Source organism: Festucalex cinctus, chromosome 9 (genome assembly GCF_051991245.1).
Source record: "Festucalex cinctus isolate MCC-2025b chromosome 9, RoL_Fcin_1.0, whole genome shotgun sequence".
Taxonomy (NCBI): Eukaryota; Metazoa; Chordata; class Actinopteri; order Syngnathiformes; family Syngnathidae; genus Festucalex; species Festucalex cinctus.
In genome coordinates, this window is record NC_135419.1 from 17736248 (window position 1) to 17763019 (window position 26772).

Here is a 26772-nt window from a genome sequence, read left to right on the forward strand (position 1 = left end):
CACCGCAGAAAAGGCTGATAGATTCTAACTCATGGGAGCCAACAAAAGCCGCAGAAAAATAAAATTATTTGATGAATAGGATTCTCTGAGATGCCTACCCAGTCCCTAGTCTTGTATAAAAAGCTCAAAAGAATGCAGAGATCAAGCAAAACCGGGACCGACAATTCAATACAGTATACACATGTAGCCTAACGAGCTATTGTACAACATATCAGATGAAGAACTGTCAAATAATGAGGTAAATGAAACGATTGCAACATTTAGCAGTTGCTCACAAATTGTCACTGACGACTGTAATAGTCCTGGCGGTTGGCTGAAGCAGAGTCACCAGGCAGCAGTATACGAAAGCACATAGTGACAAATGCATTTTCTCCCCCACAGTCATCTGGCCCAAAATCCCTTTATGTGTGACTGTCACCTGAAGTGGCTGGCCGACTTTCTGTTCGACAACCCCATCGAGACCAGCGGGGCGCGTTGCAGCCACCCCAGAAGGCTGGCCAACAAGCGCATCAGTCAAGTCAAAGGCAAGAAGTTTCGTTGCACAGGTAAGGGAATACAATAACATCAAGAGCATGACAGATAGACAGTAGGGGCAAGCAACAAAGTACATACTTTGGGATAGACTTTTCAGTCAATGTCAAGGTGTTAGTGCTTTTTTTATTTTTCTGATTACTTTGTACTACATTTGAAAACGTAACTACTTTCTACTATTTAGTTCAAATATGTCGTGATCAATGACATGACATAAGATGTAAATAGTGATGGGTAAAGGTAAATGCGGTTTAGGTCTTAAATGGGGTATATGTGACGGAAGAGGCAGGACTTCCGACTTCCGTGATTTTGCACATGAGCTTTGATTCCGGTTCCGGGTTGCGACGTGTGTGCCGCGTTCCAAAACTCACATTCCCACCCCTGCGCCGTGTGCGCCGTGCGCTCGTGTCGATTTTGCAGGAGTGCGCAGGGCGTTTCAGCTCTCTGACGCGCTTCGGACAACTGACAGGCACACTACACACTCGCCCTCGTCGATGGGAACGCGCAACCGAGGGGCACAAAGTCGGAAGCACAAGTATTGGGACACAGCCCACGCGTCGCAAACCGGAATCAAAGCTCATGTGCAAAAACAGTCTCGCCTCTCCACCTTAAAACCAAATTTCTCTAATACACACACACACACATAAGAAAGATCTACCTTTGTAGTTGTTACTTTTAGCTAATGTAGTATTTTTTAGTTTGCCACGTTAGTAAAACTATGGGGGGTTGTTTTGCTAGCTTCAAAGCTAGCTAGCTCACAAACAACATGCGACATATTATGTGATCATTTTCTTCTCAATATGAGCAATAAGTTGATAAAAGAGAGAAACATATTTTTCTTCATGCTACACTATAAAAATGGGTATTTAGCGAAATATGTATTTTTTTTTTAACCTAAGTATAGCATGTCAGTACTGGTGCCACCTCTGCCGACAGAGTCCGCCTCAATCCCGATTCTTCTAGTCTTTTTCTAGCAAAAAGTGTTCATTTTCAAACTGTGTATAATGTTACAGTGGCTTACGTTTATGACTAAAACCTCTGTGTTTTTACTACACGACTGCATTTTTGTCATGATGGTGGTTAGCCCAATAAAAGTAAGGTGGTACAATGAAAAATTGAAAACCATTGATGACGTTGGCGCCTATAATGACACCTCCAACTGGTTCTGGCTGCCCTCTCCTTGCATCTCCTCTTGCTCCCTGGACGTTTCTGGACCTTCACCACCATCCTTCTCTTCCCGCTCTGTTTGCTCCCCTCGCCCCTCTTGCCTCCCATGCCCTGCCTCCTGTGTGGACCTGCGCTCTGATTGGCTCGTGCAGCTGTCTCTTGTGCTTGATCTAACCATGTGGCCCCGCCTGCTGTGGCATCACATGGTTCCGTCAAGCGCCAGGGACCGCCCAGCACACGCTCGCCTGCGTCTACCCGGCCAATCACGTGACTCGAAGCCTTTAACTTGAAGAGCAGTGTTGCAAGCAAACATGTCATATATGAAAGACTGTGACATGAACACCCCTATTCCACTGCATGGTACCCACTCAGCTTCATACACAGGTCTACTGAGCAAAACCAAGATGCTATGTTGCTAAAAAATAAAATCTAACCAAGATTAAATATCTCAGACCAGGGAAAAATAATTTCGTCAAGCATTCTTCATTCGCATCAGCAGTTGTGATGCGCAGCTAGCTAGCCCGCTAACTATGTCTTAGTCAAGTTTATTTATATAGAGTAGAGATTACAGCAGTTGTGCAGATTGTTATTCTAAAGGCAAATATAATTGTATAAATTTTGTTATATTTACGTATAATATCACCAAGAGGAAGCATATAAATATTAAACAAGAAAGGGCCGAGTAAAGACCCCTGTGGGACTCCACACCTAACATTACATAGCTCAGAGGTCGCATTGCCATGGATTATTGGGTGGCATACTCATCTTTTTCTATTTCAAGCCTGTTAAGCGAAGAATTTGAAGTGATTTAATAATAATACGTTCCCCTCTATCTTTGAATGACTGCACTGTGTATTGTTGAATGAAGTAATGACAAACTAAATTGGAAGTGACCTGAGACTGTAACGCTCGCAACAAGGAAATAAACAGGTAGCTAGTAGCGATGGTATCGCTAATCGCCACTTTAATTATTGCACGACATGTCCGCTGAGATTTGAGATCGGTCACACACCTGCTCCCAGCTGCAAAATGGTTGTACGGCAGCGCTTCAGTGGCTAGCATGGCTCATCCCAGCGCCGCTTTTAAAAACCCTCTTCTGTTGCCACTAAAGTAACAACTAATGAGCTTTCTGCATTCTTAAAGAAAGTATATCTCTTCAACTGTTTTCCTTACTTTTTTCACCCTTATAACAACCGGTGGTTGTGGCAGCCCAGAGACTTTATTAAAAAGAAATTATTCCGCTCATGAGAGAAACAGTAATATTAAAGTGTGCAGGTTTTTAATTACGATGCAGGAATTCCATATGAAAGTAGAAATTCCACAGAAAGAAATGAATAAAGGACGATAAAGCTGGCTCATACCATGCAAATTAGTCTGTTTTTTTTTCTTGCCTTAGTCACTTTTTTGTCACTCCCTTGTGGACAGGTCAAGAGGACTATCGCAGCCGTCTGAGCGGTGAGTGTTTCCAGGACTTGGTTTGTCCCGAGAAATGCCGTTGCGAGGGCACTATGGTGGACTGCTCAAATCTGAAACTGACCCGCGTTCCCTCACACATCCCGGAACACACAACCGACCTGTAAGTCATGCAACAATATGATTAACCTTGCAAAATATATTTGTGTTGCGTACAAACAATGTCAAAAGAATTGAAAATGTGGAAATACGCATGCCTGGCCTATAGATGGCGATGTCAGGAACAAGTACTACCGCACGTGTGCGTATTTTCAGGAAATATCACAAACCATGTTTTAAATGCCCTATACTTCATTTCGATGTATGTTTTACTATAGTTCACTAAAACTAATGAAGTAACAAATTAAATTGGAAAAAAAACATTAACTATATAAAATGTTTTCAAACTTTATTTTATGTTTATAAAACTAAGTATAATAGCAAAAATATGTTTTCATTTTTTATTAATTTCATACATGAATTTTCTGGTTTTATTTTCCATGTATTTATTTCAGTATAACTTAATTGCTATACAGAAGAAAGGTTGAACATGTATTTGGGTATTCACAATAGTAACTGACTTTTTTTTTTTGCACTCCACAAATACTAAATATTCAATATGTTTGGAAAAAAAACTAAAACTAATACTAAAACAAACAAAAACTAAACTACAACGAATAAATAAACATTAACAAACTAAAAAAAGAATTTAAAAATCTAAACAAAAATAACTAATTAAAATTCTACCATGTATGCGCATGCATTGCTTTTGATGGGATTGATGCCCCAGCCAACATGGCCGCCACCTTGTCACACGTTTTAGTCTGCTCTAGTCTACTGTAAGTACGTTTATCAATGATGAATGCAAGTCGCAATCATGTGACCAACATGTCCGTTGATGGCACCACAGCGCCGTTTACTGGCACTTTGGCGAATTGCAACCAATTCTGGAACGAACAGACTGCAAAAAAAAGTTTTGACACTATTTTCGACCGAGGTTCCACTGCATTTAGTAACAAATCTTAGAATTCACTTTCGAAGGTATTTAATATCTCCAGCACACCTTGACAAAAGCGCCCCTCACATCTCCTGTAGGAATACGTCAACTCGAAACATTCCCAATCTTGCCATGTTAGTCGCTATCTTCTCCTTTCATTTTTTTTTTTGGCTTCCATGTTATAAAAGAAAAAAAAAACAAGCTTCTCATTGATGTGTTCCATCTCCCTCCGAGACCCCAAAGGAGCCATCATGATATCCGGCATCTCTCACACTAGCATACCGAACACAGTCCCTTATATCCTTTTTTTAGCGGTGATAAATGGGCCAGCGCATCGAGCGCAATATGCAACAGGGATATCCTGATTACATTGTGAGCAGGCTTAAAGTATTGTGGGGCTCTGTGTTCAGCTTCTACTGGAGCCTGATAGGGGATTATTATAATAAGAAAGAGCCCAAGACGGCGCGGCGACCTGCTCAGTATTCAGCGGGGCCGTTCAACATAAAGAATGACATGAAATGTAAGGACGGCGGCGACGCAATATGAGATGAAGTCGACTCCTTAGAGGTGCGCATAAAGGGAAACACTGGTTGCCTGCCGCAAAGCACAGTGATTCCGAGAAACTCAAATATTCATAAAAAAAAAAAAAGATGCAGGATATCAGACAAAAGCAAAAAAAGTTTGGAGTACAACCCCCCTGCTGGTCCAAGAATACAAATGAATGCGGAATACAAAGAACCTCGACGACATTGACGACTGTGTCGATCATTCAGACGCGAGGACCTCCGCACAAATATTGTGAATGATGAATAATAATACAAGCGGAGGAAATTTTCTTTCATACATTTGAAAAGCGGAATTTGCCAAATGCAAGACACAATGTAAAAGGCATACTCACATGAATAAAAGAAAAATCTACATAAACGGAAGATGAAATAAAAGGAATGCTTGCTCAATGTTGGAGGATGGAGAGAGAGGGGTGAAGAGAGAGGGGAAGAGACAGTTAAACAGGCCAAAATCCAGTCAAATCAACATTCATGAATTGTATCAACTATAAATCCATTTATTTCTGTGCTCTGTATATTTCTCACTCTCTGTTTTAATATTTTGAGTGTTTTTTCATAATCAAACTCATTTATTGTGGGAATGCTGAAAGCATTCCACATATGTTATTCGAATTTTTATTCTCCTCACTTAATTGCCGAGAAAAAACTCCCACATAATACTTCCGATTTACACCGTTTAACTTTCAACTTGCTTCAAAAATTCACGCCTTCCGGGGTATCTATCATCTGATTCCACATTACTTACAGTACTCGCACAATTTAGCGTTAAAATATCAACTTTTCCCCATTCTTTTTCAATGGTACTGACATTGAACTTTTCTAAGTCCTTTTTTCCATGCCCACTTTCATACATACAACTGATCATCTTTACCAGCTCTCTGATACTACTGAGTGGAACACTTGGTTAAGTGCATTGTCCAGTAATCAGTAGGTCCCGGGTTTGAATCCCACCTCTGACCGTACATTGAAAATATATCCATGGCAATTATGCTTAGTGATATAACTATAACAACTGGTATCAGGAAATGCATTACAATTTCACTGAAATCATTAAATGCAAGTTGGTCTTCATCAGATGGCTATTTTTAAAATAAATATGCCATAAGCCATGAATTTGAACAAGGCAAGTTAGCTCACTTGTTAGCTCAGCAATTTCTTCACCATGGAGAACCTGGGTTCAAACCTCGCTTGGACCACATTCGCGTACATTCGATGGTTTCATACCAACTGGCTATTGTTTCAGGAAATGGATTATAATTTCTCTGAAATGATTGAATCCCACCTTAGACAGATTGCAGTTCAAGTTTTCTTCTCATTCATTTATCTTTGAACTTCAATTAAAATTTTGTAATTTTCACATAATTTATCTTTCAATTTCCTCCATAAGCATTCATAAGTTTGTTTTTGGTTTTTTCTTTTCTTTCTTCTTTTCTTTTTAACTTTTGTTTGTATGTTTATATGTTCAATCAATCAATCAATCAATCAATCAATCAATCAATCAATCAATCAAGCTTAGCATTCAGCTATTAGCATTCAGCTTTCAGCATTCCCACGCAATTTCTCCAGAACTTGCACTTTGTCTAGTTTCTATACATGTTTTGAGAGCCAAAATTTCCAATTTAACTATGGAAATCATTAATTAAAAAAAACAACAAAAAAAAAACATCATTATTATATGTTGTCTGCTTCTGTGTTCAGCAATTTTCCAAGACACCAACCTGAAAATAGGATAAAGTTGCAATTGTCTGAAGCCGCTTTACCGCTCCTGTCTTAGTATTTGACCTGAAATTGTTGAATTTTCACCAGTATTAAAGATTTACAACTGTTTTATGTATCATAATAAAATGATACTTACATTACTGGAATGATAATGTCCATATAACAAAATATGAAACTATTCATCTTTGAAATTTTACACACATCTCACGCTTAAAAACACACAACCAGAAAAAAACAATGGCCTTTATAACCTTGCCTCATTAAAACATTATTGTGGATTCCTCTTCCCACCTGCTATGATGTTACAGAATTTATTGGTGAGAATATTTTCATATTTAAATACACTCTCTGAGATCACATACTTTATAGTGTGATTAAGTTGTCTTTCATGCCTATATGCAGCAAATTATAACCCCAATTGTGTTAAACTAGCAAAGTAAAAATAGCCTCAATAAAGCAGATGTCTGCTTTTTGCCAGGGCTTTGGGCATTGTGGGTATTGATGACCCCATAGAAGTGATTGATTGTCGTCTTTTTTCACCCTGTACTCTAAATTAGCAACCTCGCTTCTCTTGCCTTGTTAACATTTGAAGAGTCACTAAAGGCCTTGTAACCTTCTCGCAGTCTGTTTTTTTTTTAAGACTGTGTTTGTGTGCGTTGACTTTGAAAGATGGAAATTGTGACAGAATTGATCGTCCTACCAGCTAAAATGTGTCTTTTTGCTGCGCAGGCGGCTGAACGACAATGAGATTGCCGCACTGGAGGCGACGGGGATGTTCAAGAAGCTGACAAACTTGAGGAAAATGTACGTATGGGTCATTGTGACGCAGCACTTTCTTGCTATCTAAAGAGTCTTTCAGATGTACACTGGTAAGCTTAACGCAGGCCAGTACATGGGCCTTCTTGGCCAGGAGATTCTGAAAGATAAAAACTTTTTTCTTTTTAGTGTCTGAGGTCCTGATGACATTCAAATTCCTTCGGCTGCTCATGATCACCCTCACTCCATAAACTTGCTACTAGCTCCTGCTGCTAGCTAGTTCTCCTAAGTTCCAGCCTCTGCAGACATACAGCAGACAACTGGCAAAATTGTTCAATTTTATTTTTTTAATTTATTAAAATAAATGTAAATAATAAACATTAATGAAATTAAATTACATTAATTATAAATAAATAATTTTACAAAATTACAATTAAATTACAACCATTGCTTCCTTAAAGTATTATAGTATTTTATGCGATAGGTGGGCTAGCAGACAACTGGCAAAGTTGTTAAATTAAAACAAACAAACAAATTAATTAATTAATTAATTAATTAATTAATTAATTAATTATAACACAATTAAATTTAATAATAATGTAATTTAATTGAATAATAATTTAATATAAATAATATTTAATTTAGATTTTTTTAAATTATTAAATTAAAACCATTGCTGCCATAAAGGATTATTTTATGCCATAGGTGGGTTAGCAGACAACTGGCAAATTATTATTTTTTAATAAAATTAAATTGAAACCATTGCTGCCGTAAAGGATTACGGGTAACAAATATCACCTTGCGGTTCCTAATGGCCAGGAGTATTTTATGCGAAAGGTGGGTTAAAGTTTACATTGAAGCACCTTTCCTAAGCATTTTTACTCAAATCCAAACAACCTTTTTTTTTTTTTTGCCTGAATATGTTCAGAAAGCAAAGTTAAAGTAAAAATGAGATTCCATCCGTGAGATCGGATGGTCAAAAATGTACCGGTATTCCTATAACAGGTCAAATACTATTTTATATTGTGTATTTTTGTGCATTTTGACTGATATTCTGTCTACTATCTTAATTAATGAACAACCGTAAAAATGTGTCGCTGTTCATTTTTTTGTGAGTAAGCAACTGTAGAAAGTGTAGAGGGGATCAGATAATTATTTCCTTAACTGCTGGATGACACCGGATGATATATTGTGGCTGTCAACAAGCGTGCATTTCAAGTTTTATCTGACAGTCGAGGATGTCTTTACCTATTGGGCAAAAGACGCGACTATTTTCCTTTTCTGCTCCGTTGACGCCTTGATGCGTGCAATGGCAGCAGCGTGATCATTCTGGAGGTCCCCGCAACTTGCTCTATATATGTTTGTTAAGGCAGCTGCACACGCACGGCACGGAGCAACGTTATCTGTCTCGTTCAGGGGACGGCTCATTATTATGCAAATTAGCTTGGCTGTTCCCTGTCGACCGTTTCAACATTTGTTCCGCCCGTGTTCTCCTATACCGAGCTGGCATACGCTGATCTCATTCGGTGTTCTTACAAGCATTTGCGAGGAATCTGTACGACAAAAAATGGAGCATGAATAAAACATTATTGGCATCGGATGTGAGATTAAGGGCTGCCTGATCAAAATGTATGCCTTTGCTAAAGTTCTAATGTTTAAGTTTTGATTGACGCTCTCAGAGATCTCTTCATTTAATGACAATACAGTGGTGTGCCGTGTGATACAAGTGACCCATTTTTAGGAGTTTTTCGAGAGCCGAGCTGAGAGAAATAATTGAGCTTTGTGATGCCAGTGAACTCAACATAACAGCGAATGAACAGACTTCAAGCTGAATTACATATCGCGCATTCAAAGCCACGACGTACTTTTCCACTTTATTCACGATAGCAGCTACAGCAGGGGTGTCAAACATATGAATATATGGCCTGTGGGTCGGATCAGGCCCGCAAAAGGGTATAATCCGGCCCGCGAGATGATTTTGTAAAGTAAAAAAAAATTAAAAATTGTAATGTCGGACCAATTAATCAGCCGGCTACAACCAAAACATATAAATTTATAATTTCACAAGCAGCCCTCAGATGAGCAATGCAACTTGTACGGGGAATCGTCATCCTGGATGTCAATATTTTACACACAAGTTAAACTATGGTTTGTTTAATTATTTTATTTTTTTTGTAATCATATACCGACATAAACACACACAAATTCACAATTACTGGTAACACAAATTGATATGACAAGGATTAAAGGGATAGTTCGGCTTTTTTTTACATCAATCTCTATTTCATCCTCACCGATCAGCACTGACTTACCCCTGACAGCATTCTGTGACACGAGTTCTGGTCCGGTGGTTGGACGAGAGGAAAATAGTCCAGCAAGCTGGCTGGTGTCAGAAATAAAGCGTTTTTCTTCTAAAAATAATTTGTGTTCAAAATGAATGATACATTTGCATCACAATACTCTGGTCCACGAAAATCTGTGTATAAATGACGGCAATTGTTTTTAAGTTATATACCGTTATTTTCCCGATGCGGCCCACTTGATAATATATTTTCCTCCATGCGGCCCCTGAGCTAACATGAGTTTGACACCCCTGAGCTACAGTGAATAAAGTGGAAGCGTTAGCTTAATGCGAACACAAAATGGAAAACACCATCGACCAGCTAGCAAATCTATCCGCCGGCTTTTAGCAATATTTGAACAACAAATGGGTGCACGGGGAGGGAAATTGAGACGGAAAAGATGGAAACAAATAAGTTAAGGAAGAGGAAATGGACGAGACGGAAGAAGAGGGAGGCCAATATTAAGCGGAAATAGCGGATTGGCCTTGGATTTGGATTTACAACTCTGCTTTATCTACAACCTGCTCTCGTGTGTGCGTGCAGTGTGATGGAGGCAGGTTGTGTTGAGAAAAAAAAAAAAGACCCAACAGTTGATTTATTGGAGAGGAAATTGCTAACCATCTCGCAGTGTCACCGCCGATATAGATTGTCCGCGCTCTCATTTCCATTTTGCTGCTCTCAATTCCTTCCGTCTGTTCTTCATCCTCTCATCCTCTTCCTCTCCCACGGCGCCGATAAGAGGCGGCATGTGCATGCGGCTTCCCCCGAGGAGCCGCAGGGGCCGTGATAGGCATCATCTCGACTTATTGTCTCTGCGGCTTTTCTTTTTTAATTTTTTTTTTGCCAGCAGATAGATGGTCGTCACTTGTCAGATGATAGTGAGGACGCAACAGGGAATCCTCAGGTTGTCGAGACGCAACAGGAGGTGCGCCTGCACAAGCTAATGAGGTGCAATGCAGGAGGTGTAATAAGAATTGACTCAGTGACAAGTGGAATTTGGCATCTTGGTGATGAAGTGCTGCCCCCATGAGTGAAAATACAGTCATGCTTCTACAGTAATTACAGGGGTTTGCTTACATGGACTCAGTTTTGGTCACTGAAATGTCATTTTTTTAGGACTAACTTGTTCATGGTGACTTGTTTGTCGCAGCAACCTGAGCAACAACAAGCTGCGGGACATCCGCGAGGGAGCTTTCGACGGAGCGTCGGCGGTTCTGGAGCTTCTTCTGACCGGTAACAAACTCACAGGACTTCAGGGGCGAATGTTCCGAGGCCTCACCGGCTTGAAAACGCTGTAAGTGTCTTCCCTTGCATAGTCACACATTTGGATTTTTTACAGTGTTTCCTCGCTATAGCGCGCTTCATTTTTCACGGTCTCGCTGTATCGCAGACTTTTTAGTGCAGTTTGCCTGTACTTTTTTACAGTAATGTACCTATTTTATAAAATTTAGGAAGGTTTGAACATTGAGAATATTTAAACAAGAAAGAAATGTGAGAAAACGTAAATTCATCGATGAGAAAAGTGTAATAAACTGTGTGGTGAGGGGTTTTAGATCTTTAAAACATTTATAATAAATGTAAAACATAAAGCTAGCCACTTCGCGGATTTCATTTATTGAGAGTATTTTTTGGAACCTAACCCCAGCGGAAAACGAGGGAACACTATATTTAAAACAAAAATACAAAATCATCTGTGCCTATTCACTGTTTTTGTGCTTAGGCCAAAGCAATAAATACTTTGGTGGCATTTTGGTTCTGAGAAACTATGTTGAAGTGAATTGAGGAGCTTTATTTAGACGAAAGTAGTGCTTTGCCACCATCTGGTCATGTTTTGGTGCAAAGGAACTGTTTTGGGAGTGAGTTGAGGAGCTTTATTTAGACACTAGTAGTGCTTTGCCACCATCTTGTGACATCTACAGGATGTACAGTTATAGGTTCATTAGAGCATGCTAATTACTCACAGATTTGAGCCATTTGTGGCAAGCCGCTGTCTGTATCCCACAAGAACAGCGAACATTTTTGGATTTGGAATCAATAACGGAACACATTAGTTAACTTGGTTGATGTGTGCGCACCAGTATTGTGGAAGAATTCTCATAAAAATGATGATCACGCAACATTCGAAGGAGGACTGGATGTTTTTACGTAACGTTTATGGGAAAAAAAAAAAAAAACAAGAAAAAACCTTCTGCTGGAATCCAAGCACCAGCAGAGGATGTGCATTAATTGTTGGCTTTTACATCCTAAATGCCTTTTTGATTTGTGTTAGTAACTGATACTGTGGGACTGTTTATTCAGCCACCCTGAAATCAAAGCTAATGACAGCCTCATTTAGCCACCCACGCTACGCTGGCTAGCGTCCAATTAGGAGGTTACACGATAGCGCACCAAATCATGTGCCAAGCTAATGCCGTCTGTACATTACCGCTATAATGCTATCATTTATATATATGCGGGCTGATGCCTCTCTAATGGCATCAAAAGCGTCTCTGTCTCATGTTAAGCGGCTCCATGCTACAGTAATAGCCAAGCTAACTCGGTTAGCCTCCCCGCAGTTTGCTAACTAACTCGATTAGCCGCAGCCCACGTGACTACCAAGACGACCGCGGCTGATGTCTCGGGACAGACTCCATTGCGGTTGTCCTTTAGGGACCGGTCCGATCGTATTATGCTATTTAATCCTCTTTATTTTTCTTTTTAACCACTCAAAGTAGACGTTTTGTTGCCAAGGCATACATGGCTAACGCTCTTTTGACAAAGGCCAGTTTAAAAACTTGTTTGGTTTTGACAGAGGAGTATAAACATGAGAATGTTTGGCATTAGTTTAGTGTTTGACAGGCAACACCTTCCATACACTATGTTAATTTAAGTGTTGTCTTTGTAACTAAAACCTCCAGTTGACATCCGTGTGTTGCTATAAATACTTCATAACGCGTGTGTGCAGGTACTCATCTTCCAGCGCAAATATTTTCCCAACAAATTACATTTCCCCTCCCGTAAGCCAACTTGTATATTTCCAGCGAATCATATTTGCAATCTGTTTTTCATGTACAATTGAGAGATGAGTGACAAAGAGGGATTTATTTGTACGATTTATTACCCGCTCTCCAGAATGCTGCGGAGCAACCAGATCAGCTGCATTGACAACACCACGTTTACCGGCCTGAGCTCGGTTCGTCTGCTGTCGCTCTACGACAACCGGATCTCCAGCATCGCCCCGGGAGCCTTTGCCACCCTGCACTCTCTGTCTACAATGTGAGTCATGTTTGTTTGTTTTGTTTTGTTTTTCCCTCCTGTACCTTGAGGCAGTGTCTCAAGCACATACTTTATATTTGAAAAATTTCACACCAAATAAAAATGTCACATAAAGTCATTTCGGGTGGCACAATTGTTGGGAATCAGTGGTCTCGGTATTTGTTATTAACTCATTCACTCCCAGCCAATTTCACTCCCCGCTATTTTACTGGATTTTGACTGATTTTGCAAGGCGCACAGAGTATTGTGTTCTATTGCTATAAAACCAGGGAACCTACCAATATAAAGATTAGTCTCTTCTTTCATCAGGTAAAAAAGTATATTTGTATCGGTTTCCGTTTTGCATCAATTAGCATTAGAATATAGCTAAGTTTAATCAATATTTAAATTCCTGCTGACAATAGCCAAAAAGAACTTGTTGCAAAATGGCCCTGGCCGATCTCTTTTACTCTGCTGCCACCTGTGGCCGTTTGTAATAACTACCATTGCTTTAAGCCATCTTTTCATATCAGAAGCTGCATCAAAGCTTTCTGTATGCTCTTGCATCAAGAAAAAAAAAAATAAATAAAAAAACGTTTTTGGGAGTGAAGGACAAAGTATTAAAACCGTATTCACACGTTTTTGGGTTTGAATGAGTTAGAGGGGAAGTCAACCCCATATATATATATTTTTTTGATAATAATATGTTCTACGCAGCCCTACTAGTCTAAATATGGCATTCTGGTTCATATTGCGTTTGTGAAAAATATGAGTTAAGCAGCAAAAATCCAGCCGTTTTTATCCATCTAAGGGGGCGGCCATTTTAAACTTGTTGTTGACTGAAGATGACGTCAGTGTTGCTCAGGTCTCAGGTAACAACCAATCACAGCTCAGCTTCAGAAAACAGGTAAGCTGTAATTGGTCGTTGCCTGAGCCGTGAGCAACTGTGATGTCATCTTCAGTCGACAGCAAGTGGCAAAATGGCCGCCCCCTGAGATGGATTAAAAACGGCTGGATTTTGCTTCATAGCTCATATTCCACAAATGTAATGTTAATCAGAATGTCATGTTTTGACTAGTTGAGGTCACATATAACATATTATTGCCAAGAAATGTTTAAGGTTGACTTCCAAGTTAGTAAAATAAGTTGTTTTTGTCTCATTTAATGTTTCCAAATGAATGTACGGTCAATCATATTGTACTGTTGTGTTAACTGTTATGTGAACTTTTACCACTTTACCAAGAACCTGAGATGCACCAAAATTGATTTCCCCAATTTTTTCCTAGCTTGTTCTCATGTAAACTTAGCCTCAGGCTAGTTGTTCTATCAGCCGCGTTCCCCTTTGCGATTACGAGGAGCAAAAGGGATGCCAGTACTGGTCGTCTTCCATCTTCTGACCACCTACCGTACATGCGAATGTTGTAAATAACGCATTATATCAGCGTAATAAAACCGCACAAGTTTATCTTTATTTCTTACTGTGAACACATACCACACTGTAAAAGTCTCCCCCTCAAAACAACAAGAGCTCGTATACCCGTCACCTTCGATTCAAGTTTCTGCCTCGTTCTTTTTTTATTTATTTTTTTATTTTTTATTTTTTATTTTTTTTTGGAGGCAAGTTTTGACAGGAAGGTTGGACAAATACAGATTGCTGCATAAACTTGAGCTGCAAAAGAGTTTTAGCAGAAGATAATTCAAGAAGCCTCCTTTTCCTTCCACACAGAATCTGGGCAGATGGTGGATTTTGTTTTAGATTAATTTGATTAGCTATTTACAGAAATAACGGTCGTCTTTTTTTGTGCTTTAGCCTTACATCAGTCTTTGTGTTCACGTTTAATTGGCACACATTGTGCGCCATAAAAGAAACAAGTGCAATTGTTGCTGAAAGCCAGTTTGCTCATTTCCTTATCTGCCTGCTGTATTTTTTTTTTTCCAAGCGTCCCCTACAGCAGCCCACCTCTCGTTTCCCAGTAGAGTGTGTGAGTTTAATTAAAAGATTAACACGTCGAAAAGGGGAAGGAAGGAATTTCGCTGAGGTCGGGTCGCCGCACGACGAGGTCACTTCATCGCCAGGAAATGAAGAACTCACTGGCCCCCTCCTAAGCTATAGCGACAACCTTTTAACCATTGTGGCACACAAAACGTTATCACTTCTTGTGGTATTTGGAAAACTGCTTTTAAAATGAATGGAAGAGCTTTTAATTGGTTCCAGACAGAAATAACAAGGGGGAAATTGAAGTATCGACATATTTATTTATTTTTTTAATCTTAAAAAAAAAAAACATTTTCGGCGTATGTAAAGGCACGGTCTTCCGTTTTCACTCGCGGCAACTTGACAGCATGCACGGATTTTTATTTTTTTTTTCACTCACTCACTCACACATGTAAGCTTGTGTTGCCGCAGGAGTGACGTGTCATGTAGCCGACGAATTCGCCCGGGCCCGTTTGCGACCCCCCCTCCCCCCAGCTCGGTGATTGGCTGGAGGGGTAAACAACTGTCTGTCTACAGAAAAGTCCCACTGTTGACAAAACAAACACAACATGGAAAAATACAGGCTGGGGGTGTGGGGGTTTAGGAAAAAATCACCACCACACATTAAAAGAAGCCTAGAAATGTAGACTGAGAAGGAGTTCATGTGTATACATCCTGTATTTATGTAGTGCATTTTCCTGAGTGAAAACGGAAGACCGTGCCTATAAGCTGTTGTCAGTCACGTGACGATTTGAGATAGTTTTGATTGTGTGGAAGCAATAGACGTGTGGCGGAGTTGCAAGCAAAGGTAATAGTCAATTTTTCAATGCTGCAATCTTGCGACAAAGTCAGTAGCTTGTTTAGTAGGGGTGTTTAAAAAAAATCGATTCGGCGATATATCGCGATACTACATCGCGCGATTCTCGAATCGATTCAATAATCGGCAGAATCGATTTTTTTTTTTTTTTTTTTTTTTTTTTTTTTTTTTTTTTTTTTTTTTTTTAGGATTCACACCTTGAGCATGGAAGAATGTTATATGAACGGAACATTAAGCCTTAATATTTTATTTTAATGCTGTTCAAACATGAAACAGATTACAACCTCTATAAGACTGAAATTTCAGATAAATAAATCATACATTTTCATATAAATCTTACACTCTACAAGCTTACTGATTAGCATTTTCTAAATTTGAATGAAAAAAATCGCAACAATCGACTTATAAATTTGTATCGGGATTAATCGGTATCGAATCGAATCGTGACCTGTGAATCGTGATACGAATCGAATCGTCAGGTACTAGGCAATTCACACCCCTATTGTTTAGTATTGTAACCATGGCAACAAAGGTCCCCCAAAGCCGCAACACGGTAGCACTGACCCATCATTCATTTTTCAAGATGAACTTTTGTCTCGGAAGATGATGCCAGCGAGCAACTCCCCCCATCAGGTTTAATATGCCTCACCATAAATATCGCATGAGCTGTCGGAAAGGCAACAAAACGCCGTGAGAAGTCATCGAAAAACGAAGAATACGATGAATACGCTAACCTTCTTTTCTTTTCTTCTGCTTTCTTTCACTCTTTGGCTCGCCCAGCCTGCTTATCGCTGTCTCCCTGTATCTCATTTAGTTCGCAAAATGAATACAAAATGAACGATAACCTTTTTCTCCCGGCCTCTTTTATTTCCTCTTAGCCCCCACCTCCCGCATTATGCACTTGCATCTAAATGTAGTTGAGTTTATGACCAAATGTGCCTAAGTAGTTTGCGGTGTTGTAAAGTCAACATGGAAATTCTGCTGTTCTTAGCAACTGAGAAACGCTCACTTGCTTGCTTGTTTGTGGTGTCCCGTCTGTTTTTAAATGCAAAACTGAAGAAGGGTCTAGTTACCTTGATTCCATTTTTGTGGATACTAGCAGGAAATATTCCTGTAGACTCTTACAACGGGCACTCATTGGATGGACAGATTCATCTCACCTTCCAGTCTCCTTTGGAACAAAATCTGTCTTCTTACTAACAATACCTTCATTGTCTCAAAACTGAGGCAACTTCAGCTAAGCCAAACCTGCACGTGTGTTTTTGCAGCAACCTCCTGTCCAACCCATACGTGTGCGACTGTCACTTGGCCTGGCTGGGTCAGTGGTTGAAGAAGACCAGAGTGGTGAGTGGAAACCCTCGCTGTCAGAGGCCCGCCTTCCTCAAGGAGATTCCCATCCAGGACGTGGCCAACCCGGACTTCACATGCGATGGTGAGTGATTGGCTCACATCTTCTCAATCTTTTTTTTTAAATGATATCCAACACAATACGGTGAAGGTAGCCAAGATCCAATGTCAACCAATACATACTCATTGAAAACTGGTCTTTGACCTGGCAGAGATCTTCGTCCAGTACTGATCCTCTAACCCTTACACTATCCATCCATCCATCCATCCATCCATTTTCTTGACCGCTTATTCCTCACAAGGGTCCTTACACTATTGATTTTTAATTTTATCCACACAAGAGGCTGAAAAAAAATTATCAATCGACCACAGCCTGGATCTTGGCAGGATCGGTTCTTCTTAGTTGGCTCTTGTCCACAATAGTCACACTTTTTCAGGTTTGATGTACAGCCAGTCCTCAAGAAGCGTTGCAACACCAGACACGCATATTGACAAAGTTCTTCTATAGCTCTTAAAAAAAAATAAAAAATGAGAGAAATGAAGTCAAGACCATGGTTGTTATTTTATTTTAGTGAACTAAAACTAACGAAAAAAACTAAAACAAAATTTAAAAAAAAACAATGTTGTTAACAAAATAAAATAAATACGAAAATGCTTTTAAAAAAATGTAAACTAAATGAAACTACATTTTCCTTACAGAACTAACTAAAACTAACTATAATTATAGCAAAAATGTTGTTCGTTTTAGTCTTTGGTAATTAATTTAATGCATGAGCCTTTGGGGATGATTTTAAATGTGATTTTCAGTAGATTTATTGTTAGATTAACCGAAATAAAGACGTTTGAAAGTGGCGTTTCACAGAAGTGATGTCATCTAGCAGCAGCCAATAGAAAAGCACCTTCAGATGATGTGGCTTCCATGGTGTAAATACAGCATTGTGCCAAATCATACACATTAAAAACAAACTAAAACTAATACTGAAACTAACTAAAATTAACTAAACGTTGCATTTATTAAATAACTAAAACTAATCAAAACTAACAGAACCACCCAGAAATAATTTAAACTAACTAAATTTAACAAACAAAACTCAAAACGAAATCAAAACTAAAATGAAAAATTCAAAAACTATAATAACCCTGGTCAAGATAAATGAACAAAATGAACAAAAATCAATGAGGCACTGGACATCAGCAAGCAAATGATGGTGGTATGATTCAGGATGATAGCGTTTAGCAAATAAGGTGAAAGGTAAAAAAAAAAAAAAAAATTCTGATCCGTAGTATTCTGCCAGCTCCTCAGTCCAAGTTAGCTGGCTTAACTCTTTGACCCCCAAAAACGTTTAATCACGATTAATAAAATCACAATGTATGCCGCCATAAACGTTAAATGACGTCAACTACGTTTTTTGTTTTTTGTTTTAATCAGTGCAACATCTAAGTGCAGCGCTGCCTGGTCAATGGGTTGTGGAATCAAAAACACTAACTATGGCCACCAGATGGTAGCATTGTATCTCTTCAATGGGCTGCCCATGTATCAAATTACAATGAAACATGACGAAATCTGATGAAATAGAACATTTTCAAGGATGACGTGAATGATAACGTTTTGATGACGTGTTAATCTCCTTGATTATTGGAGCTTGTATTGACGGAATTGCTGATTTTAAATGAAAATGACAAAACAAGTGGCATTATTCAATCCCAGGAATTTCCTAATTTAAACGTGGTTTGTGTATTGGAAAGCCAAGTTAACCCAAAAATCACAGCGAGAGAGAGAGAGAGAAAAAAAAAATCTCTTTTCACCATGTCAGTTTTACGGTACTCGTTACTTCATGTATTGCACTTTTACATTTTGACGACTTATTCACGTACTGATGATGCCGCATCAGTAGCAACTGGGGGTTCGGAGTCAAACCTTTTTAGGCTTATCAAGCCTTCTCACAAGACAATTAAGAATCGTAACATCACGAGTGTCCGCATAACAATCATCGATATTGATTTTGAATTACATCCATTTCAAGCTGCTTCAAAATAAAGGCTTACACGGTTCATCTGAGGTTCCGCTCTTCCCCAATCTTGCAAGGACGTGTAAGAGGTCGTAGCTATGGATAAAATTAAAACAAATAAAATGGACTAATGATACATGGGGAGTTGGCGCGTTCCCACCGACCACTTGGAAAAATAGATTGGAACGTCGCAAAGTCACAGTTCCTAATGGAACAAATCGTAGATGAAGTCATCTGACGTCAAACGTTAGACACGCTAATATACGATAGTTAAAATAAATGTGTACAGTATCTGCACTTATTAGTTCCATGTTAGTTGATATATCATCTGTCATCATTTTTTTTTTTTTTTTTAAATAGTCAAAACCGCCACAAAAAAAAAAATTAAGTTTGTTGCCAGGACCACTGACGGTCGAATGACTAATTCACAAACAAAACAAATACCATATCGCGGTTGTCACTGTTTACTTTAAAGTGGAACATTCTGAGGTTGGACATCATAACCCCCTAGTCGGATATGCCCAAAAAAAAAAAGATTAAATTCTCATGAGAGGAAAGGAAATTGAAATGATCAGGATGTAATTGTTCATATTATGTCATGTTGTGCCAGCAGGTCTCTCTGCTTGAGTACTCAACTTGAACAAACTGGGCAGCGCTTGAGTGCTCATTACGTCAACGTTTATAACCAAGCGTCCAGATGCTCACGTCCGTCTTTCGAGGCCGACCCGTGTCTTTACGCAATCTGCCTTGTCAGCCGCGTTGTTATTTTGGAGGCATGAGCACGCCTCCCACATCCTCGGCGATCGCGATCGCTAACCGCTGGCCAGCAGCCTCCGATGACATCATCACATCACTTTGTGGTTACCGCTCCGACGCTGCCGTTACCACGACAATGCCGTGCCATCGCCCCCGAGGCTGCTTGAGAAATCTGCACTGCCTTCATCTCAACTTTCTTGGAATTCATTTTCACTCCTCTGATAATTTCCTGCGCGGCAAATTTTTTATTAAAGATCATGTTATGTGCCGTGAGGCAAAGCAAGGCCAGGACCCAGGATGCAGAGTGAGAGACAAAGTCCACAGTTTATTGTTCACAAAAGTATCAACAGAAAATCACCTTGCTCAGGGAAAAAGTTCTAGAAAACAAAGTAGCAACCAAAATTCACCTTGTTCAGGGATGAAGAAACACTAAAGCGCAAAGTAGCAACATAAAACACTAGGGACCAAAGTAGCAACATAAAGAGCCGTCTTAATAGACCGGTAGAACGAGAAACAAAAACCACTACAAGCCGGAGACCAGGGACTAGAACACAACACGGGTGTGGCAGGAGGAGACAAGCAAACGTAGCAGGTATAGCAAGGGAATGTTCCGGCACAGAACCAAAGGAGGGGCTGGTTAAATAGGTTGTTGGCTCATCAGGCTGATGAGCCTCAGGTGTGGGGGCAGGCCTCTGCCTGCGAGGTTGGCGCCGCCTCCTGCCACACTCTGGAACTGCTAGAGAGACAACAGAACCATCACAGTACCCCCCCCCTAACGAACGCCACCCGGCGTTCGACCAGGCTTATCAGGGTTACGGGCATAGAACTCACGCAGCAGTTGCGGGTCCAAAATGAGGGCACGTGAGATCCAGGAGCGGTCCTCCGGGCCGTACCCCTCCCAGTCGACGAGATACTGGAACCCCCTGCCCCGCCTGCGGACATCAAGGATGCGATTCACGGTGTATGCAGGGTGTCCATCAACGATCCGGGGAGGAGGTGGCGGTGGGGCGGGTGGCTGGAGGGGGCTATCCACGACCGGTTTCAGAAGAGACACGTGGAAAACGGGGTGGATCCTGAGGGATGACGGGAGCCGGAGTCGGACAGCATTCGGGTTGATGATCTTGTCAATGGGAAAAGGGCCAATGAAGCGTGGAGCCATTTTGCGGGAGTCCACTTGAAGGGGCAGGTCACGTGCGGAAAGCCAGACACGCTGTCCCACTTGGTAGTCGGGGGCTGGGGTTCTCCTCCGGTCAGCCAGGCGTCGGTTGCGCTCCGCTGTCCTGGACAGCGCTGCTCGAGCCTCCCTCCAGACTCGTCTGGCACGGCGGAAGTGGGCATGGATGGACGGGACGGCAACCTCGGACTCCTGGCTGGGAAACAGAGGGGGTTGGTAGCCCGAGGTCACCTTAAATGGGGACATGCCTGTGGCAGTGCTGATCAGTGTGTTATGCGCGTATTCCACCCATGGGAGGTGCGCGGACCAGGAGGCAGGAAGGCGTGAGGCTACGCAGCGCAGAGCTGTTTCCAGGTCTTGATTTGCACGCTCCGTCTGACCGTTGGTTTGGGGGTGGTAGCCGGAGGAGAGACTGGGAGAGATCCCTAGTGCCCGACAGAAAGCCTTCCAGACTTGAGAGGTGAATTGTGGACCCCTGTCCGACACGATGTCTGTGGGGATTCCGTGGAGCCTGAATACATGTTGGACCAATAGGTTAGCAGTCTCCAAGGCGGTGGGGAGTTTTGGGAGGGGGACATAATGAACTGACTTGGAGAATCTGTCGACGATGGTAAGGATTGTGTCATTGCCCTCGGATGGGGGAAGTCCCGTGACGAAATCCACCGCGATATGCGACCATGGCCGAGAGGGGATGGGCAAGGGGCGTAATAGGCCTGCCGGGGCTTGATGAGAAGGTTTATTGCGGGCGCAAACTGAGCATGACGCAACAAAAGCCCGAACATCGGGCAAATTTTTTATTAAAGATCATGTTATGTGCCGTGAGGCAAAGCAAGGCCAGGACCCAGGATGCAGAGTGAGAGACAAAGTCCACAGTTTATTGTTCACAAAAGTATCAACAGAAAATCACCTTGCTCAGGGAAAAAGTTCTAGAAAACAAAGTAGCAACCAAAATTCACCTTGTTCAGGGATGAAGAAACACTAAAGCGCAAAGTAGCAACATAAAACACTAGGGACCAAAGTAGCAACATAAAGAGCCGTCTTAATAGACCGGTAGAACGAGAAACAAAAACCACTACAAGCCGGAGACCAGGGACTAGAACACAACACGGGTGTGGCAGGAGGAGACAAGCAAACGTAGCAGGTATAGCAAGGGAATGTTCCGGCACAGAACCAAAGGAGGGGCTGGTTAAATAGGTTGTTGGCTCATCAGGCTGATGAGCCTCAGGTGTGGGGGCAGGCCTCTGCCTGCGAGGTTGGCGCCGCCTCCTGCCACACTCTGGAACTGCTAGAGAGACAACAGAACCATCACAGTACCCCCCCCCTAACGAACGCCACCCGGCGTTCGACCAGGCTTATCAGGGTTACGGGCATAGAACTCACGCAGCAGTTGCGGGTCCAAAATGAGGGCACGTGAGATCCAGGAGCGGTCCTCCGGGCCGTACCCCTCCCAGTCGACGAGATACTGGAACCCCCTGCCCCGCCTGCGGACATCAAGGATGCGATTCACGGTGTATGCAGGGTGTCCATCAACGATCCGGGGAGGAGGTGGCGGTGGGGCGGGTGGCTGGAGGGGGCTATCCACGACCGGTTTCAGAAGAGACACGTGGAAAACGGGGTGGATCCTGAGGGATGACGGGAGCCGGAGTCGGACAGCATTCGGGTTGATGATCTTGTCAATGGGAAAAGGGCCAATGAAGCGTGGAGCCATTTTGCGGGAGTCCACTTGAAGGGGCAGGTCACGTGCGGAAAGCCAGACACGCTGTCCCACTTGGTAGTCGGGGGCTGGGGTTCTCCTCCGGTCAGCCAGGCGTCGGTTGCGCTCCGCTGTCCTGGACAGCGCTGCTCGAGCCTCCCTCCAGACTCGTCTGGCACGGCGGAAGTGGGCATGGATGGACGGGACGGCAACCTCGGACTCCTGGCTGGGAAACAGAGGGGGTTGGTAGCCCGAGGTCACCTTAAATGGGGACATGCCTGTGGCAGTGCTGATCAGTGTGTTATGCGCGTATTCCACCCATGGGAGGTGCGCGGACCAGGAGGCAGGAAGGCGTGAGGCTACGCAGCGCAGAGCTGTTTCCAGGTCTTGATTTGCACGCTCCGTCTGACCGTTGGTTTGGGGGTGGTAGCCGGAGGAGAGACTGGGAGAGATCCCTAGTGCCCGACAGAAAGCCTTCCAGACTTGAGAGGTGAATTGTGGACCCCTGTCCGACACGATGTCTGTGGGGATTCCGTGGAGCCTGAATACATGTTGGACCAATAGGTTAGCAGTCTCCAAGGCGGTGGGGAGTTTTGGGAGGGGGACATAATGAACTGACTTGGAGAATCTGTCGACGATGGTAAGGATTGTGTCATTGCCCTCGGATGGGGGAAGTCCCGTGACGAAATCCACCGCGATATGCGACCATGGCCGAGAGGGGATGGGCAAGGGGCGTAATAGGCCTGCCGGGGCTTGATGAGAAGGTTTATTGCGGGCGCAAACTGAGCATGACGCAACAAAAGCCCGAACATCGGCAGCCATGGTTGGCCACCAGAAGCGCTGTTGGATCAGGGAGAGTGTCCGGTGGATCCCAGGGTGGCAAGCGATTCTTGAGGTATGCCCCCAGAGGAGCACAGGAGTCTTGGCGGCAGGTGGCACGAACAGTTTCCCTGGAGGACATTCATTTGGAACTGGTTGGTTGTCAAGTGCCTCCTGAACTTTCTTCTCCACTCGCCACCGCATCGCCCCGACCACACACTCAGGGGAGAGGATCGTGCTTGAGTCCCTCTCTTCCTCTCCAGAGGCGAACTGCCGGGAGAGGGCGTCAGGTTTCAGGTTTCGGGAGCCGGGGCGGTAGGTGAGGGTGAAGTTGAAGCGTCCGAGGAAGAGAGCCCAACGAGCTTGACGAGAGTTCAGTCGTTTGGCGGTGCGAAGATAGGACAAGTTCTTGTGGTCCGTCCAAACAATGAAGGGATGAGTTGCACCCTCCAGCCAATGCCGCCATTCTTGGAGGGCTAGGACCACTGCCAGGAGTTCGCGGTTGCCCACATCATAGTTGCGCTCCGCCGGGGAAAGCCGGCGGGAGAAGTAAGCACAGGGGTGTAGTTTTTGGTCCGCAGGCAGGCGCTGAGAGAGGACGGCCCCCACTCCTGAATCTGACGCATCCACCTCTACCACAAACTGCTGCTCGGGATCTGGGTGGGCGAGAACAGGGGCATTAACAAAGAGTTCTTTCAGACGGTTAAAAGCACATTGAGCATCAGCAGACCACACGAAGCGAAGTTTGTTTGAGGTCAAACACGTGAGAGGAGCAGCTATACTACTATAGTTTCGGATAAATCTCCTATAGAAGTTAGCGAACCCAAGGAAACGTTGCAGCTGCTTCCGATTGGTAGGCAGAGGCCAATTTTTAACCGCTTCGATTTTAGAGGGATCGGCCCTGAGCCGCCCCTTTTCTATCACATAGCCCAGGAAATTAACAGTGGCAACATGAAATTCACATTTCTCAACTTTAACATACAGTTTGTTTTCTAGTAACCTCCGCAGGACATCTCTTACGTGCCCCACATGCTCTTCATGTGATCGAGAAAAGATGAGAATATCGTCTAGATATGCAAAAACATTCTTATCGAGCAGGTCTCTGAGTACATCATTCACAAATGACTGGAATGTTGCTGGAGCGTTTGTGAGCCCAAAGGGCATGACCAAATACTCAAAATGTCCCAAATGGGTATTGAAGGCAGTTTTCCACTCGTCGCCGTCGCGTATCCTTACCAGGTGGTAGGCGTTTCGAAGGTCCAATTTGGTGAACACCATTGCATTGTGGAGAGGGCTGAATGCAGCGTCCAGGAGCGGCAGAGGGTACTTGTTTTTAACTGTGATGGTGTTTAAGCCAGTGTAGTCAATGCAAGGACGCAGAGTTTTATCCTTCTTTTCCACAAAGAAAAACCCTGCGCCTAATGGAGATGAAGACGGTCTTATAAGTCCTGCAGCTAATGAGTCGGTGATGTATTTTTCCATTGCTTCCCGTTCGGGTTTGGTTAAGTTGTATAGTCTGTGTGTTGGGAGTGGAGCCCCAGGGAGCAGTTCTATAACACAGTCATAGGGTCTATGTGGGGGAAGGGAGCACGCCAAGTCCTTTCTGAAAACTGCCTTTAAATCGTGGTATTCACTGGGGACGTTACTTAGGTCAATATCTTTTGAGTAGTGGGGAGAGTTAGGACCCCTGGCAGGTAGGGCTGACTTTAGACAGTGGGCATGGCAATAGTTGCTCCAGTTCCGAATTGTGCCTGTGGACCAGTCTATGTGGGGGTTATGCAGCTTCAACCAGGGAATCCCTAGAATTGCGGTGTTGAGGGGGGAGGAAATCACATAGAACTCAATTACTTCATGATGGTTACTAGAGAGTGTCAGTTTAATGGGTGTGGTTCTGTGTGTAACCCTTTCTAGAAGCCTCCCGTCGACTGCAAGAACTTTCTTGGGGGAGGTCAGTGGAGTCAGGGAAAGATTGTTGTTTTTAACATAGTCAATGTCTATGAAGTTGTCATCGGCTCCGGAGTCTATCAGCACCTGGACAGGTAACGAGCAAAGTGTCGTGTGAATCATACCTGGTACCTGTATTTGGGAGGACGAGGGGGAAGATATTCGGCTCACCAGTGCCTCCCTTCCTACTGGTGAGCCCCGGCTTTTGGCAACTCGGGGCAGCTTGCCAAGAAGTGGCCACCCTGGCCGCAGTACAGGCACAGTCGGCTCCTCATGCGTCGCTGTCGTTCGACAGGGGTGAGTCGAGCCCTGCCCAACTCCATGGGCTCGTCGCGAGGTGTCGTGCTGGAATGCAGTTCAGGAGCGGTGCTCGGAGATGAGGCGGTGGAGTTCCCCATGACGGTTGAGCTGGACGGTGAGAAAGTTGACGAGCGACGAGCCATGTCCATCTTCCTCTCCCGCCGTCTCTCCCTGAGCCGATTGTCCATCCGTGTTGCTAATGTAATAAGGTCATTTAGTGAGTTACATTCATCCCTTAAAGCCAACTCATCCTTTATCTCCCCAGCGAGCCCCTTTTGAAAAATTGTTTGTAGCTCAGAGTCCCCCCATCCGCTACTGGCTGCCAGAACCTGGAAAGTTAATGCATATTGAGAGACAGAGTGGCTACCTTGACGCAGATCCAGCAACTGGCCAACTGCTTCCTTGCCTCGCACCGGGTGATCAAAAATGCGTTTCATTTCTCCGGTAAACTGTTCATAATCATTTAGCACTGCCGATCCTTGTTCTGTGATTGCCAAGGCCCAAGCGGCCGCTTGTCCTGATAACAGACTCATAATGAAAGCGATTTTTGACTGGGCAGTAGCATAAGTACTGGGTTGCTGGTTAAACACTAATCTACATTGTAGCAAAAACTGAGCACATGTGCCTAAGTCTCCAGAATACCTAGCAGGAATCGGAATAAATGGCTCTCTGGGAGAAGACGGCTGGGAGGCTGGAGGGGTTGCCGCCGATGGAGAGGGCGAGCAACCAGAGGAGCTGGACGACGGCAGTTGGTGACTCATGGCTGCCATCTGCTTGTTCAGCTGGTCCACACTGGTGGTGAGTTGCTGTAGATGGTCCATCACTTGTTGCAGGGTTGATTGGTGTTGTCCAACAAGTGCTCCTTGTGCCGAAAGCGCACTCCTTAAGAGCTCTGACTCTGCTGGGTCCATTATGGCCGGAACATTCTGTTATGTGCCGTGAGGCAAAGCAAGGCCAGGACCCAGGATGCAGAGTGAGAGACAAAGTCCACAGTTTATTGTTCACAAAAGTATCAACAGAAAATCACCTTGCTCAGGGAAAAAGTTCTAGAAAACAAAGTAGCAACCAAAATTCACCTTGTTCAGGGATGAAGAAACACTAAAGCGCAAAGTAGCAACATAAAACACTAGGGACCAAAGTAGCAACATAAAGAGCCGTCTTAATAGACCGGTAG

General features: G+C 43.0%; 1 protein-coding gene across 2 annotated transcripts in view; it reads left to right on the forward strand.

The window, feature by feature from the left end:
* slit3 (slit homolog 3 (Drosophila)) overlaps positions 1 to 26772 on the forward strand; it is a 275614-nt gene that overhangs the window by 194504 nt on the left and 54338 nt on the right. For both annotated transcript variants that reach the window (XM_077532803.1, XM_077532804.1), the window contains 6 exons: positions 382 to 545; positions 3124 to 3274; positions 7162 to 7236; positions 10681 to 10824; positions 12642 to 12785; positions 16825 to 16988. In XM_077532803.1, the coding sequence (XP_077388929.1) occupies positions 382 to 545; positions 3124 to 3274; positions 7162 to 7236; positions 10681 to 10824; positions 12642 to 12785; positions 16825 to 16988 (842 nt within the window). The remainder of the gene's footprint in view (positions 1 to 381; positions 546 to 3123; positions 3275 to 7161; positions 7237 to 10680; positions 10825 to 12641; positions 12786 to 16824; positions 16989 to 26772) is intronic.